Source organism: Mauremys reevesii, unplaced genomic scaffold, assembly GCF_016161935.1.
Source record: "Mauremys reevesii isolate NIE-2019 unplaced genomic scaffold, ASM1616193v1 Contig75, whole genome shotgun sequence".
Classification (NCBI taxonomy): Eukaryota; Metazoa; Chordata; order Testudines; family Geoemydidae; genus Mauremys; species Mauremys reevesii.
Window position 1 is genome coordinate 41,642 of NW_024100890.1, and position 13,153 is coordinate 54,794.

At 52.8% G+C, this 13,153-nt stretch overlaps 1 protein-coding gene across 1 annotated transcript; it reads left to right on the forward strand.

Annotated features, from left to right (window-relative positions):
• The first annotated feature begins 1,918 nt into the window (after nucleotides 1-1,918).
• Nucleotides 1,919-10,253, forward strand: LOC120394718 (serine/threonine-protein phosphatase 1 regulatory subunit 10-like). Its single transcript, XM_039518923.1, has 13 exons — nucleotides 1,919-2,131; nucleotides 3,553-3,652; nucleotides 4,117-4,226; nucleotides 4,478-4,578; nucleotides 4,822-4,969; nucleotides 5,310-5,489; nucleotides 5,770-6,016; nucleotides 6,492-6,567; nucleotides 6,909-7,106; nucleotides 7,582-7,693; nucleotides 8,111-8,212; nucleotides 8,552-8,644; nucleotides 9,175-10,253. Exons 1-13 carry the CDS (start codon nucleotides 2,044-2,046, stop codon nucleotides 9,573-9,575), a joined length of 1,956 nt encoding a protein of 651 aa, XP_039374857.1. The 5' UTR covers nucleotides 1,919-2,043; the 3' UTR covers nucleotides 9,576-10,253.
• The last annotated feature ends 2,900 nt before the right edge of the window (nucleotides 10,254-13,153 follow it).

Sequence of the window (13,153 nt, forward strand, 5' to 3'; positions counted from 1 at the left end):
AACTCCTAGAAAAGAAGCCGAGCACCTCAAGGTGGCACCAAAGGACCCTCTGGGCAGGAGTGCCAGGAGTGTGGCTCTCAGGGGCCCGAGGGAGATAAAGATCAGGGGGCCGGGGAACTGAAAGCAGAGGGTGGGAGGGTCCCCGGGCGGGTTTGTGGCTGGGGCAGTAGGTGCTGAGTGGGGGACTCTTGTTGTTTCAGATGCCGGTGACCTTCGAGGAGGTGGCTGTGTATTTCACCCAGGAGCAGGGCTCTCTGCTGGACCCCGCTCAGAGAGCCCTCTACAGGGACGTCATGCAGGAGAATTATGAGACGGTGACCTCGCTGGGTAAGGGATTCCTGTGCCCTCAGCTATTAGAAGCCATGGGGTCTGCATGTCTGACTCTCGTCAGGGTCTTCCCTGGTCAGTTAGATTTGAGGTGAATGGGTTCCATAATGCACAGCTGCCGTGAGAGAGACTTGCATCTCCATGCCTTCTCGAGTGGGATACAGGTGTCAAAAGCTAATGGACATGCTAGCAAATCCTCATCCCTCCAGGTTACAAAGGGACAGAATTGCTCATTGTCCTGTCTGTGTTGATTCCTAGTCACATACAGAATCCCTGTTCACCTCCCTTCTTGGAAATAGCTCCAGCCATGGGGAGGTCACTGGGCTCTGCAGGTTTAGAAATAGGCAGAGGATTAACGCCAGAGCTGGGTGTGCCAGCCAGTCCCCAGAGAGCACAGATCCTGGGAACTCCTAGTGAGGGTATAAAAATTCCCGCCACCTCCCAGACGCCTGCCTCCCCAAGGTGGCTCAGTGACCATGTTCCTGTCCTCTTAGGTTCCATATTCCCACCAGCACAGCACGGGACAGGTTCCGTTCACACAGCGCCCTTTGTGACAGACACTCCCAGTGGTCCATGCGCCCTGTGCGAAGAGTTCAGTCACAGAGACCCCTTGGGATTGTAACCTGATGTGCTGAAATAGTCACTGAGCCTCTTTTCCTGCCAGCTTGGGCCCCAGTACCCTCTCTTGTTGAACCAGACACGCTAACCTGCTGCAGCAAAGATTCAGGGTCCGCCCATGCCCCCAAGCTGCACATCTTAACTGAAAACAGCACAGCAAGATACCTGTCTCCAGCACTGAGATACCCATCCCCCATAGGATCTAAACCCCAGATAAATCCGTCTTACTCTGTATACACATTATACAGGGTAACTTCCTAAGTGTTCACCCTCTTCATCACTACAAGAGAGAGATGCGCAAACTGTTTGCTCTCTCCCCACCAGTAACACTTGCACTGGGTTTATTAATAAGCAAAATGTATTAAGTATAAAAGTGGTGGTTTTAAGTAATAACAGACAGAACAAAGAAAGTCACTAAGCAAAATAAAACAAACACGCAAGGCTAAGCTAAATACACTAAGAAACTGGTTACAAATAATAGTTTCTCACCTTCACATAAGCTTCTTTCACAGACTAGACTTCTTTCTAATCTGGGCCCAAACCTTTCCCCTGTTCAGTATCTGTTAGTTGCAGCAGACCTCTTGGGTGATAAACAGGGGTCTCCTCACCTAATTTTAAATCTAAGAATGATACATACATGCAAATAGGAAAACCATATTCAGTAGCTTACAGCTTTTCTAATGATACCTTAAATGGGACCTTTTGCATAAAGAATGTTCCAATTGTGTCATATTCATATTGATTAAGCATATTTTCAGTGTATGGAGCACCCCGTAACACCCTGATCTGGTCTGATTTCACTCCTGCGCAGGATTTCCCATTCCCAAACCTGAGCTGATCGCACGGCTGGAACGAGGGGAAGAGCCGTGGGTGCCCGATCTCCAGGCCTGCGAGGAAAGAGAGATCCTGAGAGGCACCCACACAGGTGAGGACTGACACAGAAACCATCTGGGGAATGAAGGAAAAAGTTGCAGGAGTTTCCTTTCCAGGCTTCCTTCCCTGTGAGTGTGTTTTGGGTGAGAAGTGGAGGCAGAATCCAATTGCTCAGTCTTTGTGTTGGGTTTTCCCTCTGTGCTAGTCCTCTTTCTCCCCAGCACAATGACTCGTGTCTGGATTGTCTCTCTCCCAGCACATCATGAGAGAGTGAGTGAGAATGAAGAGGAGAATCATGATGCAGAAGTTCCTGGTAAAGTGGAATCACAGGAGACCTTTATGGGAAGTGCTGCATGGAATTTTTCCCACTGCTTGGAAGAGGGAGAAGCCTGGGGAAATTGGCACAGGTCAGAGAGGCTGCTGGGAAACCACCCAGGGCAGAAAGTGGATTGAATCTATTAACGGTGGGAGAGGAGACCAGGATCTCAGAGCTCAGCAGACAAGGAAGACACACCCTGGCACTGCCTGCATGTGGGAAAAGATTCATTCTGAGCTCACAGCTTGTAACACATCAGACAATCCATACTGGAGAGAAATCCTCCCAATGCTTGAACCATGGGGAAAGCTTCAATAACAGCTTAGACCTTGATAACCACGGGAGATGCCACACAGAAGAGAAACCCTCTCAGTGCCTTGAGTGCGGGAAACATTTCATTTGGAAGTCAGAACTAATTACACATCAGAGATTCCACACACAAGAGACCCCATAAGTGTTTCGTCTTTGGGAAAAGTTTTTCATGTGGAGGTCAGATCTTGTTAAACATCAGGGCATCCACACAGGAGAGAGACCCCATAAGTGGTGGTTTGTTTTTTTTTGATAGAATTGCTGCAAAGAAACCAAGATTTTTTTAAAAAATATTTTTATAAATTTTAATTGCTAAATTTTTTTAGCCTTTGTAGAGTTAATTTTTAACTTTTTTTTTTAAAAGTGCTTATTTTTTAGAACAATATTTTAATTAACGTAGATGTTACCATTTTCATTATTGTTTTAGGGATGTAAATGTCCCATGCTGTAACTGCTGCTTTTTTTTAATTTTTGCCATATTTTTTTTTATTTGTTGCTTGATTGCTTACCTGGGCCCGATTTTGTTTTTTTTCTTTTTGCTGAACCGTTTTTTTTTATTATGGCTGCCTGACTTTTTGCCTGGACCCAATTCTGTGTGTGGGTTTTGGGTTTTTTTGCTGAACTGTTCCTTTTTATGGGCACAAGCCTTGTTCCACTACCAATTCAGCAAGGAGGGTGGGCTATTTAACTAGGCCCCACCTCTTCTGTTTTTTTTAAACATTTTTGCTTACAAGGGTTACCTTGGGGGGAGAGAGAGCTCAGTGGTTTGAGCATTGGCCTGCTAAACCCAACGTTGTGAGTTCAATCCTTGAGGGGGCCATTTACGGATCTGGGGCAAAAATCTGTCTGGGGATTGGTCCTGCTTTGAGCAGGGGGTTGGACTAGATGATTTCCTGAGGTCCCTTCCAACCCTGATAATCTATGAGTTATTTCCCATGAGGCTTGCCACCTGGACAGAACACATAGCCAATTGGTGGCTGCATTTCTCCACTGGGTGACCAATCCCAACATAAAAATCCTTTGGGATTCTTGCTGATGAGGTACTATGGAAATGTGTTGGGCTTATCCCCTTGCTGTATTCTGCTAACCTGAGCTCTGCTTTGCTGTAGGGTTGGAATTGGAGACTCCCTCACTGGTTCCTCTAAAGAAGAACCCCAACGTTGTAGTGGTGTCTGAAAAATACAACCTGATGCCGATGAAGAGACAGAGGTTGGTCTGAGCATCCTGCCCTGCTCTGGGGAAAGCGTCCCTACCTTGCACCTGTGGCTTCCTTTGTCTGCCTCACCTTTACACTCTGTCCCTCAGTCCTGAGAATCACTCTGTGTGGAACTGGGAGGCAGGACTCCTGGGTTCTATCCCTGGCTCTTGGGAGGGGAGTGGGGTCTAGTGGTTAGAGCGGTGGGGGCTGGAGGCTGGCCTGAGTGCTGAAGGGATTTGCCCGAGGCCCTGTGTGTGGTACAGGCCCAGCATTGGTAACCTTCCCCAAGCCGCCCCTGCTTGCCCCTTCAGCCCCCTGCAAAGCAGCTCTAGGGTTGTGTGTGCTTCCTGTGTTCTGCATGCTAGATCATCACGTGATCTGGGCTTGCCTGCTCCTTGCTCAGGGCAGTGTCTGATCCCTTTCCTGGGCCATGACCTCAGCGTCTCAGTACCATGTCTGCTTTTCCCTCTCACAGCACGTCCGCCCCCTCTGGAGACAACCCACCAGTAGAGAAGAAATGCAAGCCTCTGAACACCACCCCCAACAGCACCAAGGAAATCAAAGTTAAGATCATCCCCGCGCAACGTGAGTACATTGAGGCCCCGGTAGTCAGGATGCCTGGGTTCAGTCCTCAGCATTGGGCGGGGAGTGGGATCTAGTTGGTGAGAGTAACGGAGTTGCAGGGGTGGGGCTGAGAGTCAGGACTCCTGGGTTCTCTCTCTGGTTCTGGGAGGTGACTGGGGCATAGCATGGGGGAGGAGCGGGATAACACATGAAGTTGCAAGTGCGTGGAGCTTCAGTTTGTATAACCACTTTCGTTCCCCCCCTCTCTGCAGCAATGGAGGGCTTGGGCTTCCTGGATGCCCAGAACTCTGCCCCCATCCCGGGGATCAAGATAAAAAAGAAAAAGAAAGTCTTGTCTCCTACTGCAGTCAAGGTACAAACACCTCTGGGTGGGGGCTGGTGGGTTAGAATAGGGCAGGGAGGGCTGAGAGGCAGGACCCCTTGGTTCTGTCCCCAGCTTGGGGAGTGGGGGGATCTGGTGGGTTAGAGCAGGGGGCTGGGAGGGAGGACCCCTGGGTTCTGACTTCAGCAATGAGAGGGGAGTGGGGTCTGGTGCAGGGACTGAGAGTCACTGGTTCACTTTCCATTACACTGATCCCACACTTCTGTGTCCCAGGCGAGCCCGTTTGAAGGGAAGCTAGTCCCAGAAGCGAGCGCTGTTAAACCATCCTCTCCAGAACCTGGTACTGCATCCAAGCCCGTGGAGGTGGATCAGCCCAGCACTCCTGTGCCAGCAGTAGAGGTCCCAGAGCTGATGGAGACCAGTAAGGATGGGGAAGGCGTTGGAGCCAATGGGTTCTGTTGTGCTAACCCTGGGCGGGTAATAGGTAATAATTGGAGATATACCAATCTCCTAGAACTGGTGTTGGATCAGACCTGATGTTGCCACCCAGGAGGCCATAAAACCCATAATGCATGTGGTCGGGTGGGCCATGCTAGCTGGGATACAGCTGCCTTGGCGGGGGGGCAGCCCCTGTGTTAGCGTAACTGTGGGGCTGGCAGGGCTGTCTTCACCTGGGGGTCCTGGGTTGGGCTCAGGAGGCATTGGCACCGGTTGTTAGATCCAGGCTCCATGAGGTTGTGTGTTTGTGTCTGGTCGCTGAGCTGCTCTGTGTCCTATCCCCGCAGCCTCGTCTGAGCAGAACTCGGATGCCAAGCCCTCCGAGAGCACCGCTGACTCCATGCGGCTTATCAAGAAGGGCAAGAAGAAGAAGACAGTGACTTGGCCTGAGGAGAGCAAGCTGCGGGAGTACTTCTACTTCGAGCTGGATGAGACTGAGCAAGGTGAGTACTGGGGCATGGGCCTTTCCCTCTAGGGGGCACTAGCTCCCATCCAGCACTTGGGTTATGGGACATGGGGGGCCTTTCCCTCTAGGTGGTGCCAGCTCTGCTCCAGCACCAGGGGACTACCTGACTTCTGCAGGTGGGCAAAGGGATACAAGGCCTTTGAACTCCTGTTGTGGAGTGGGGGGAGGGACGGTGTCACCCTTCCCATCAGCTGGACGGCAGAGGCCTTTCTGTCTCCTGACTAAACCTCTCCCCGTTTCTTCTCCTCCCCCGGCAGTCAATGTGAACAAGATCAAGGACTTTGGCGAGGCAGCCAAGCGGGAGATGCTGAAGGACCAGCACGCCTTCAAGACGGCGCGCCGGCTCAGCCACAACGCCATGGGGAAGAAGGTGCCCTGGGTTTACCCCAAGCTCATCGACCTGCCTAGCCCCTTGGTGCAGCCGGGCAGCGGCAGCCGCGAGAAGTTCACCCAGGCCGAGAGGGAGAAGGGCATCCTGCAGGAGATCTTCCTCTCTAAGGAGAGGTGGGTGTGGCCCTGACGGGCAGGGTGAGGAGTTGGAAGGATACTGGAGGTGAGGCCGAGGCACCATTTCCCAGTTGCACAATGTAGGCTCTTTAACGGCCAGTATGTCAAATTTAGGGCCACCCACCTGAATCCAGCATGCCTCTGTCCCTCTCTAGCGGCATATGAGCCGGCTGCTGCCTCTGAGCCTGTCGACTTGGTGGTTTGACTCAGGGACCACAGACCCTGATTTCAGCTCCAGACGTCCCAGCAGATGAACCCACCAGGGGCCTCTGTAGGTTGCTGGGCACCAGGATCCAGCTCTGACCCTGCTGTCTTTGCTTCCTATGGCGGGTGGGTGGACCTGGCCTGTGAGGCTGTGCTGGTAGCATGGGGGTGGGGGGGCATCAGGCTGTGCCGAGAGCCCCACAGTGGGGGGCTATGACCACCAGATCTCTTGGTGCTGAGATCTGACCAGAATTTCTCCTCTCCACAGCGTTCCAGACAGTCTCCACGAACCCGACCCGGAGTCATACGAACCCCTGCCGCCCAAACTCATCCCACTCGACGAGGTACGTCTGGCCCAGGGCCCCGGGTTCTCTGCCCTGCTTTGGGGGCCAGAAGGAGGGGGCCTGTGGGGTAGAGCAGGGGGATTGGTAGTCAGGACTCCTGGGTTCGCTCCTCACTGTGGAAGGGGTCTAGGGGTTAGAGCAGGGGGTTCATTTCCCAGCTCCCTGGGGGCCCTTCCTCACTCTGTGTCTCTGTCTTCCCTGTATAAACAGAGAGGGGCTAGAGAAGGGCAAAGGCCCAGGAACCCGAGCACCCAGCCATGACCCCCAGCCTCTGAGGCTGGGGCGTCCTCCCCACTCTCAGCCCATCCTGACTCCAGTGTCTCCTCTGTCCCTTCTCTCAGGAATGCACCATGGACGAGGCCGCCTACCAGGAAGGACTCGACTCAGCCGCCGCCTCGCAGTCTCTTGGCGGATCCCGGGCCTCCAAGCTGCCTCCAGTGCTGGCCAACCTGATGCCGGGCCCCGTGTTCCCCAAGAGCCCTCAGGGCCCCAACCCCAGCTCCTCCATGAACGTGCAGGAGATCCTCACCTCCATCACGGTAATTGGAGCTGCTGCATAGCCTGACTGACCCTATAGGCTCCCCATAGTGGGAGGGTCTGGCACCAAAAGGGTAAACTCTGCGCTGCTCTATGGGTGGGGCCTCCCTGGTCCATCTTCCCCCAGAGCGGACCATTGCTTCCCCCTGCCACCCCACCACTGCTGGAGCGGACCATTGGCCTGGTCTCCCTGCCTCCAACTTGGGTGAAGTTCCAGCACTTAGGGGGAAGGGGAAACTCAGGCAATGCACCAGCTGAGCAATAGTTGGGGTTGGGGGATACGTGGGGCGGTGGGACTCTTTCCTATCACTCCCTTCTCCTAAAGCAGTTGGGTCAAGCCAGCCCCTGGCCCCAGCTAGAGGGGTTAATGGACTAGCACAGTGCCCTGGAGTTAAAGGTCAGAGAGAGCTCAGAGGGTGGTGTGGGGTGCGGGGGAGGGACTCTCTGTCTAACCTCCTGTCTCCCTTCCCTGCACAGGGCGGGCCCAACAGCCACAAGACGGAGGAGCTAATGAAACAGCCGGATTATTCGGACAAGATCAAACCCTTGCTTGGCAACCTCCAGACACAGCCCCCGGGGCCCTCAGGAGGTAAGAGACCTGTAGGGCGGGGGCACTGACCCTGTTCTCACCTCCCGCTGCTAGGAGGAAATCCTGTCCTGCCGGTCGCCTTCTGGCTTCTGTTTCTTTGCCTTCTGTCTGTCTCAATGGGGCGCCTGGGACTTATAACCCATCAGCTCCTACAGTTCTAGGGGTTCTGGCAGGTGGGTAATCCGAAGGACGTGACCTTGCTCGTTCGAGTGGCTGGGGCCAGGGGAGAGCTGGTGCACCCAGCATCCTGATGACATCATGGGTGTGCGAGTGCATGTCTGTGTGATTTCCTGCTCTGGGGGTTCCAGGAGAGGTGGCCATGTAAACATGTCCTTGGTTAGAATGGGAGGTTGCTGTGAAGGGATGGGAAGTGTAACCCCATTGGCTGTATTTGACCCCTCTGCTCTCGTCTTCCAGTGCCCCACGGGCTGCTGGGCCAAGGGCCTCTCGCCAATGGATTCCCACCTGGACCAAAGAACATGCAGCATTTCCCTCCCGGGGGACCAGGACCCATGCCTGGTAAGCAGGGAGCTACTATCTTCTGTGGGAGGGAGGAAACGCGGGGGGGGACGGGACTGTCAACCTTCAGCTGGGGTGTGCAGAGTCAGTAGGGCGTGCTGACCCCAGTGTGGTGCTAAGGGGGGTTGTGCTGCAAGGAGCAGGGTAGAGGCTCAGTAGGGGACACTGCCCTGGCAGTCAGTGCTGGCACCAATGCCCCAGTGCGGTGCTAATGGGGGGGTCAGTAAGAGGTGCTGTGTGGCATGGAGTAGAGTAGGGGTTTGGCAGCAGGTGTCTTTTTGCCCTTGGTGCTCAGACAGGGGGGTCTCTAACCTTTGTGCCTCTCTTCCCTGCTCCTAGGTCCCCATGGTGGCCCTGGGGGTCCTAACATGCTCCCAGGTACCAGCATGCTTGGTGGGCCCAGGATGATGGGCCCTCGCCCTCCGCAGCAAGGCAAGTTCTGGGATCCCCCTGACAGTGAAATGCGAGGAAACCCCCAGGGGGGTATGCAAGGGGGTGGCCCCGGCCCAGTGCCCGGACCAGGCCCTTTCCACCGAGGGCGAGGCGGGGAGCCCCCCTTCTGGGATCATGGGGGAGGCCATGGAAGAGGTAATTGCAGGGGGCTTGGCTTACCATCTAGGGGGATCAGAGGGCCATGGCTTTGGAATGACCTTGCCCCTTTGTGGAAGGGGCCTGTGAGTCTCCCCTCCCCCATTTTTATCCAGCAGGTGGCAAGGGCCGATGGGGAAGACCCAGCATGCATTGCACCCATTCGATCCTACAAGCCCTGTTCCTTTGGGGGCGGGGCCTAGAGTGACAGAGAGCCCCCTATAGGCCTGTGAGAACAAGGGAGACAGTTTCAGCTGCAGCATTGCATCCTGGGAGCTGTAGTCTTTTTCCCCAGCCCCCGCCCTGCTCTGCCACCACCCTCTGGCCGTGCCCTGCCGCCATGGCTGACCTGCACCCCGTTTTCTCTCACGCAGACATGTCGCACCGCCCCGTGTGTCGCCACTTCAAGTTGAAAGGCAGCTGCAGGTACGAGAACAACTGTGCCTTCTACCATCCCGGAGTGAATGGGCCGCCCCATTGCAGCGCCCAGGGTCCTCCCCTCAGTCTGCTGACGCCCTGTGAAACCGCCCAACACAGCCGCCCCCACTTCATGGACTCTGGGGTGCCCGCTGTCAGACTTGGGCTGCATCCACCACTTATGGCTTCTGTGAGGCCTTGTAATGCGAGGAAGAGGAAGAAGAAGAAGCAACCCCCCCTGATGGCTGCTGCTACTGAGGAACCACTGCAGGGGGAATTCCCCCCACAACTCCACTCCCTCCTGTATTTTAACATGATGGTGGCGCTGATGAGACATGACTTTGCACCCCCCCAGTGACTTTTTGTAAGCACTAGAGCTGCCGCCTGTGGGTTGTTACCACTGTGTACATCTCTGTGGAACTAGCAACGGTGTAAAAGGGGGTGTTGCATGGCTGCCCTACCCGGCTCCGGGCTGTGATCTGTCCACAGGTTCACCTGCTGCAGACCTAATCTGAAGACATTTTGCCTGGGGAGACTTGACCCTGAGGAGCAGCTGGCCACACTGCTTGGCTCCCCCCAGGGGTGAAAGTAACTTAAAGGACTTGCCGGTACGCCAGAGTCCTGCGGAGGGGGAGGGGCCTCAACCAGAAGAGGCGTGGCCTCTATCAGAAGAGGTGGGGCCTTTAAATCCCAGGGCTTTTAAATCAGGATTTAAAGGGCTCAGTGATTCACCTGAAGCTAGGAGCTGGGCCCTTTAAATCACCCTCAGAGGTACCAGCTGCAGAGGCGGCTGGGAGCCCCGGGGGTTTGGGCAGGGGTGAAAGTAATTTACATTTCTGACCCATGTGGTCCAATCACAAGCAACCCACCCCTCCTATGTACTTCATGGATCCTTCCCATTGCGTGACATAGTGGCTTTATTTTCTCTATCTATACTACTACCAGTACTGTCTGTAATAAAACTTTACTATTGGAATAAGCCTGAAAAAGTGAAAACTCACTGTCACATTTTTCTCCGTGTCTTCCCTCCTCCTCCAGCCAGGCTGCTGACACTAGGCTCCGTGCTTTCTCCCTGCCTGGCACTGAGTAGCAGCTGCAGGGGCTTCCCTCTAGCTTACAGCAGGGAGCAGGGAGACTAGCTGAGGGAGGGAGAAGCCTGCCTCCTGCATAAGAACAGTTTAAACTCAGCTGTTCCCTGCGCGCTTCAGTAACATTTCAAAGAGGATCTGCAAGCAGTTTGGACATCACAGCCATGATCCTCTGCTGGGGAGGGAATGGGATAGATTTGAACTTGGAAATGGTTCCTGATTTTGATTGTGTTTTTTGTGTCTGGGAGATCCCCTCATCCCGGGGGCAGAAAAGAACTGCCCCTGCCATGGTCACACACTGTTCTTATGCAGGCAGCAGCAGCAGGCATCTCAGCCAGTCTCCCTACTGCAAGCTAGAGCCTAGAGGAGAACCCCTGCTGGGGGTGGGGCAGGAGGAATGCAGAGCCTTGTCTGCAGCCTGGCTGGAGGAGGGGGAGGGAGGAGATGAGAAATCAATGTGACAGTGAGTTTTCCCCTTCCACCTGCTTTGATTAGCTCGGGATTTAAGCGGTGGAGCCAAATGCTTGTATTTGTTGTGTATATTAGTATTGGAGACAAGATCCCCACATCCCGGGGGCAGACAAGGACTGCCCCTGCCATGGTCAAACACACCCTTCCCCGCTCCCCCCCAGCTACTGTGACTGAAATTAACAAGGATGCCAGAAGCCACTCCTAACCCCAAGGGCTGAACCACTCAGAGAACAGCTGAGTTTAAACTATTCTTATGCAAGGGGCAGGCTTCTCACGCCCTCAGCCAGTCTCCTTTTCTTACCAGTCCTCCGTACCGGCCCGTACCGGCTTAGTTTCACCTCTGGCTCCCCCAGAAATACTGCCCTCCCCGGGCACGTGGTCAGGAGACTTCTCCCTCCATCTGGCCGCAGCAGGATACCCGATCCTTCAGTTGGGAAGGAGAGGGGTCCCTTAACCACTGCCCCCCACCCACTGAGCAAAGGGGGTGCTTGTTAACTCCACCCCCTTCATGGGGTCGTTGTAGATAAATCTCTGCATTCAGTATCTTCATATGACTTTGTATTATGTCTCTTCATATAACCTTGTATTAAGCCTATCCACATATAACCTCTTTGTCTCAAGTCCTTTGATATAGGAACTTTGTATCAGATCTGTGGAAGAAAACAAGCCCTTGCTCTGCGTTTGTAAGCAACAAGGTATTTTTGTTGTTACATTTTTTACAACAATAACAACATTTCTAAACTAACCAAAAGCAATAAGTATTAACATTTTTATTGTAATAATATGATGGGGTTGTTTTGGAGCCTTAGTTACATAACACATTGGGTTTCATTAGAATATATGGTATTGTCTGTATTTGGGTATGTTACAGGGGTGGTAGTGGAGAAAATGTGGAGGTAGTGGCAGCAAGGCGCCTTTGGTATTTGTTATCTGAAAGCCAGTTAGGGAGAGCAATACATGCTGAACGTACTTGGCCAAAAACACAGGGTGCAGCTTGTGGAATAAACCCCAAAGTTCAATTAATACTACATTTCTAAGCATGGGTCCCACAAGTTTCTCTCTGCTAGTGTATAATTTTTTTTGGTTTTTTCATCAGGGCCAGTTTTTAATGTCTTTTGTAGTCAGGTATCAGAGGGGTAGCCATGTTAGTCTGAATCTGTAAAAGCAGCAAAGAGTCCAGTGGCACCTTATAGAATAACAGACGTTTGGGAGCATGAGCTTTCATGGGTGAATACCCACTTCGTCGGATGATGCATGTAGTGGAATAGTCTGTTAGTCTATAAGGTGCCACTAGACTCTTTGCTGCTTTTGTAGGAAGGAGTCCCTGGATTTTGGTGGTTTCAGTGGCACGAGCATTCCTCCTTTCCTAGAGCAGTTGTGGTTTAGTACCATGCAGGAGAGAGGTTACCAGCACCTCGTCCTGTGGTATTTTGGGGTTTTTTTAGCAGATGTTGGATGTATGGTGGTTTTGTCAGTGGACAAGGGAGAGGTTACTAGCACTTTACCTTGTTCTTGTCTCCTGCTGTCCAGAAGAAGGAAAAGTACCAGCAGAAGAGAGACTGATCCGTAGTCAGAGTGGTATTATCTTGAGGTGGAGGGGCCTTTTTGCAGTGAGAAGCATGGGTCCAGGCAGTCAGTCCCTGGCACTTCACAGCGGTGTTGGTAGTCAGCAGGACTTGGTAAGGGTCTTTCCAGCCTGGGGCCAGAGCAGTCTTTTGCTGATGGACCTTTATGTAGACCCAGTCTCCTGGTTTTAACGAATGGCAGGGTTGCTTTGGATCCTTGGATAGTGCTTCTTTCACCTGTGACTAAAGAGGCCTAACCCATTGTATTAATGGCTGGCAGTAATTATTATATCACAGTGAAGGATTTTGCAGGCTTAAAGCAGCAAGAGCAGCCCCACCGCTCCTGTTCAGTGTGTCCCTGGGCTCTCGCCATTATTGCCTGTCCAGGTATTTTGCCGGGACCCCTCTGTGACAGTCTAAATCAGGTTTCTGTGGTGTTTTTAAGGTTTCCAAAACAATGCGGTTTCAGGGACACGAAGCTCAGCTCCCCCTTTCACTATTTTATCTGTTTTGTATTTTTGCAGCCCCTAAACTTTTTGTTTTGTTTTTTTTCTGCTGGCCTTGCTGTTTTGCAGACTTGTGCAGCTGGATTTCTCTTTTTTTATGGCTGTTTGGGCACATTCAAGCCCCCCTCTTCCTTGGCTGTTAGCCAAGCCTTGGCTGTGAGCAGTGTCCTTGAGCGTCTTATCTTCAGTCTGAGCTTGCTAGCTTCAGTGTTGAGTTAACTCATTCTGATTTTTTTGGCTTCTTGTAACCTACAAAGGAAACTTTCACTTTTCACTTACACACTTTTTTTAAATTTAAGAATTAAC

Bases quoted from the DNA above. Each gene is read 5' to 3' on its own strand.
- LOC120394718 (XM_039518923.1), top strand. From the start codon at position 2,044: ATGACTCGTGTCTGGATTGTCTCTCTCCCAGCACATCATGAGAGAGTG. The intron at 4,579-4,821 runs GTACAAACACCT...TCTGTGTCCCAG, and splicing joins TGTCTCCTACTGCAGTCAAG to GCGAGCCCGTTTGAAGGGAA. The intron at 6,017-6,491 runs GTGGGTGTGGCC...TCCTCTCCACAG, and splicing joins ATCTTCCTCTCTAAGGAGAG to CGTTCCAGACAGTCTCCACG.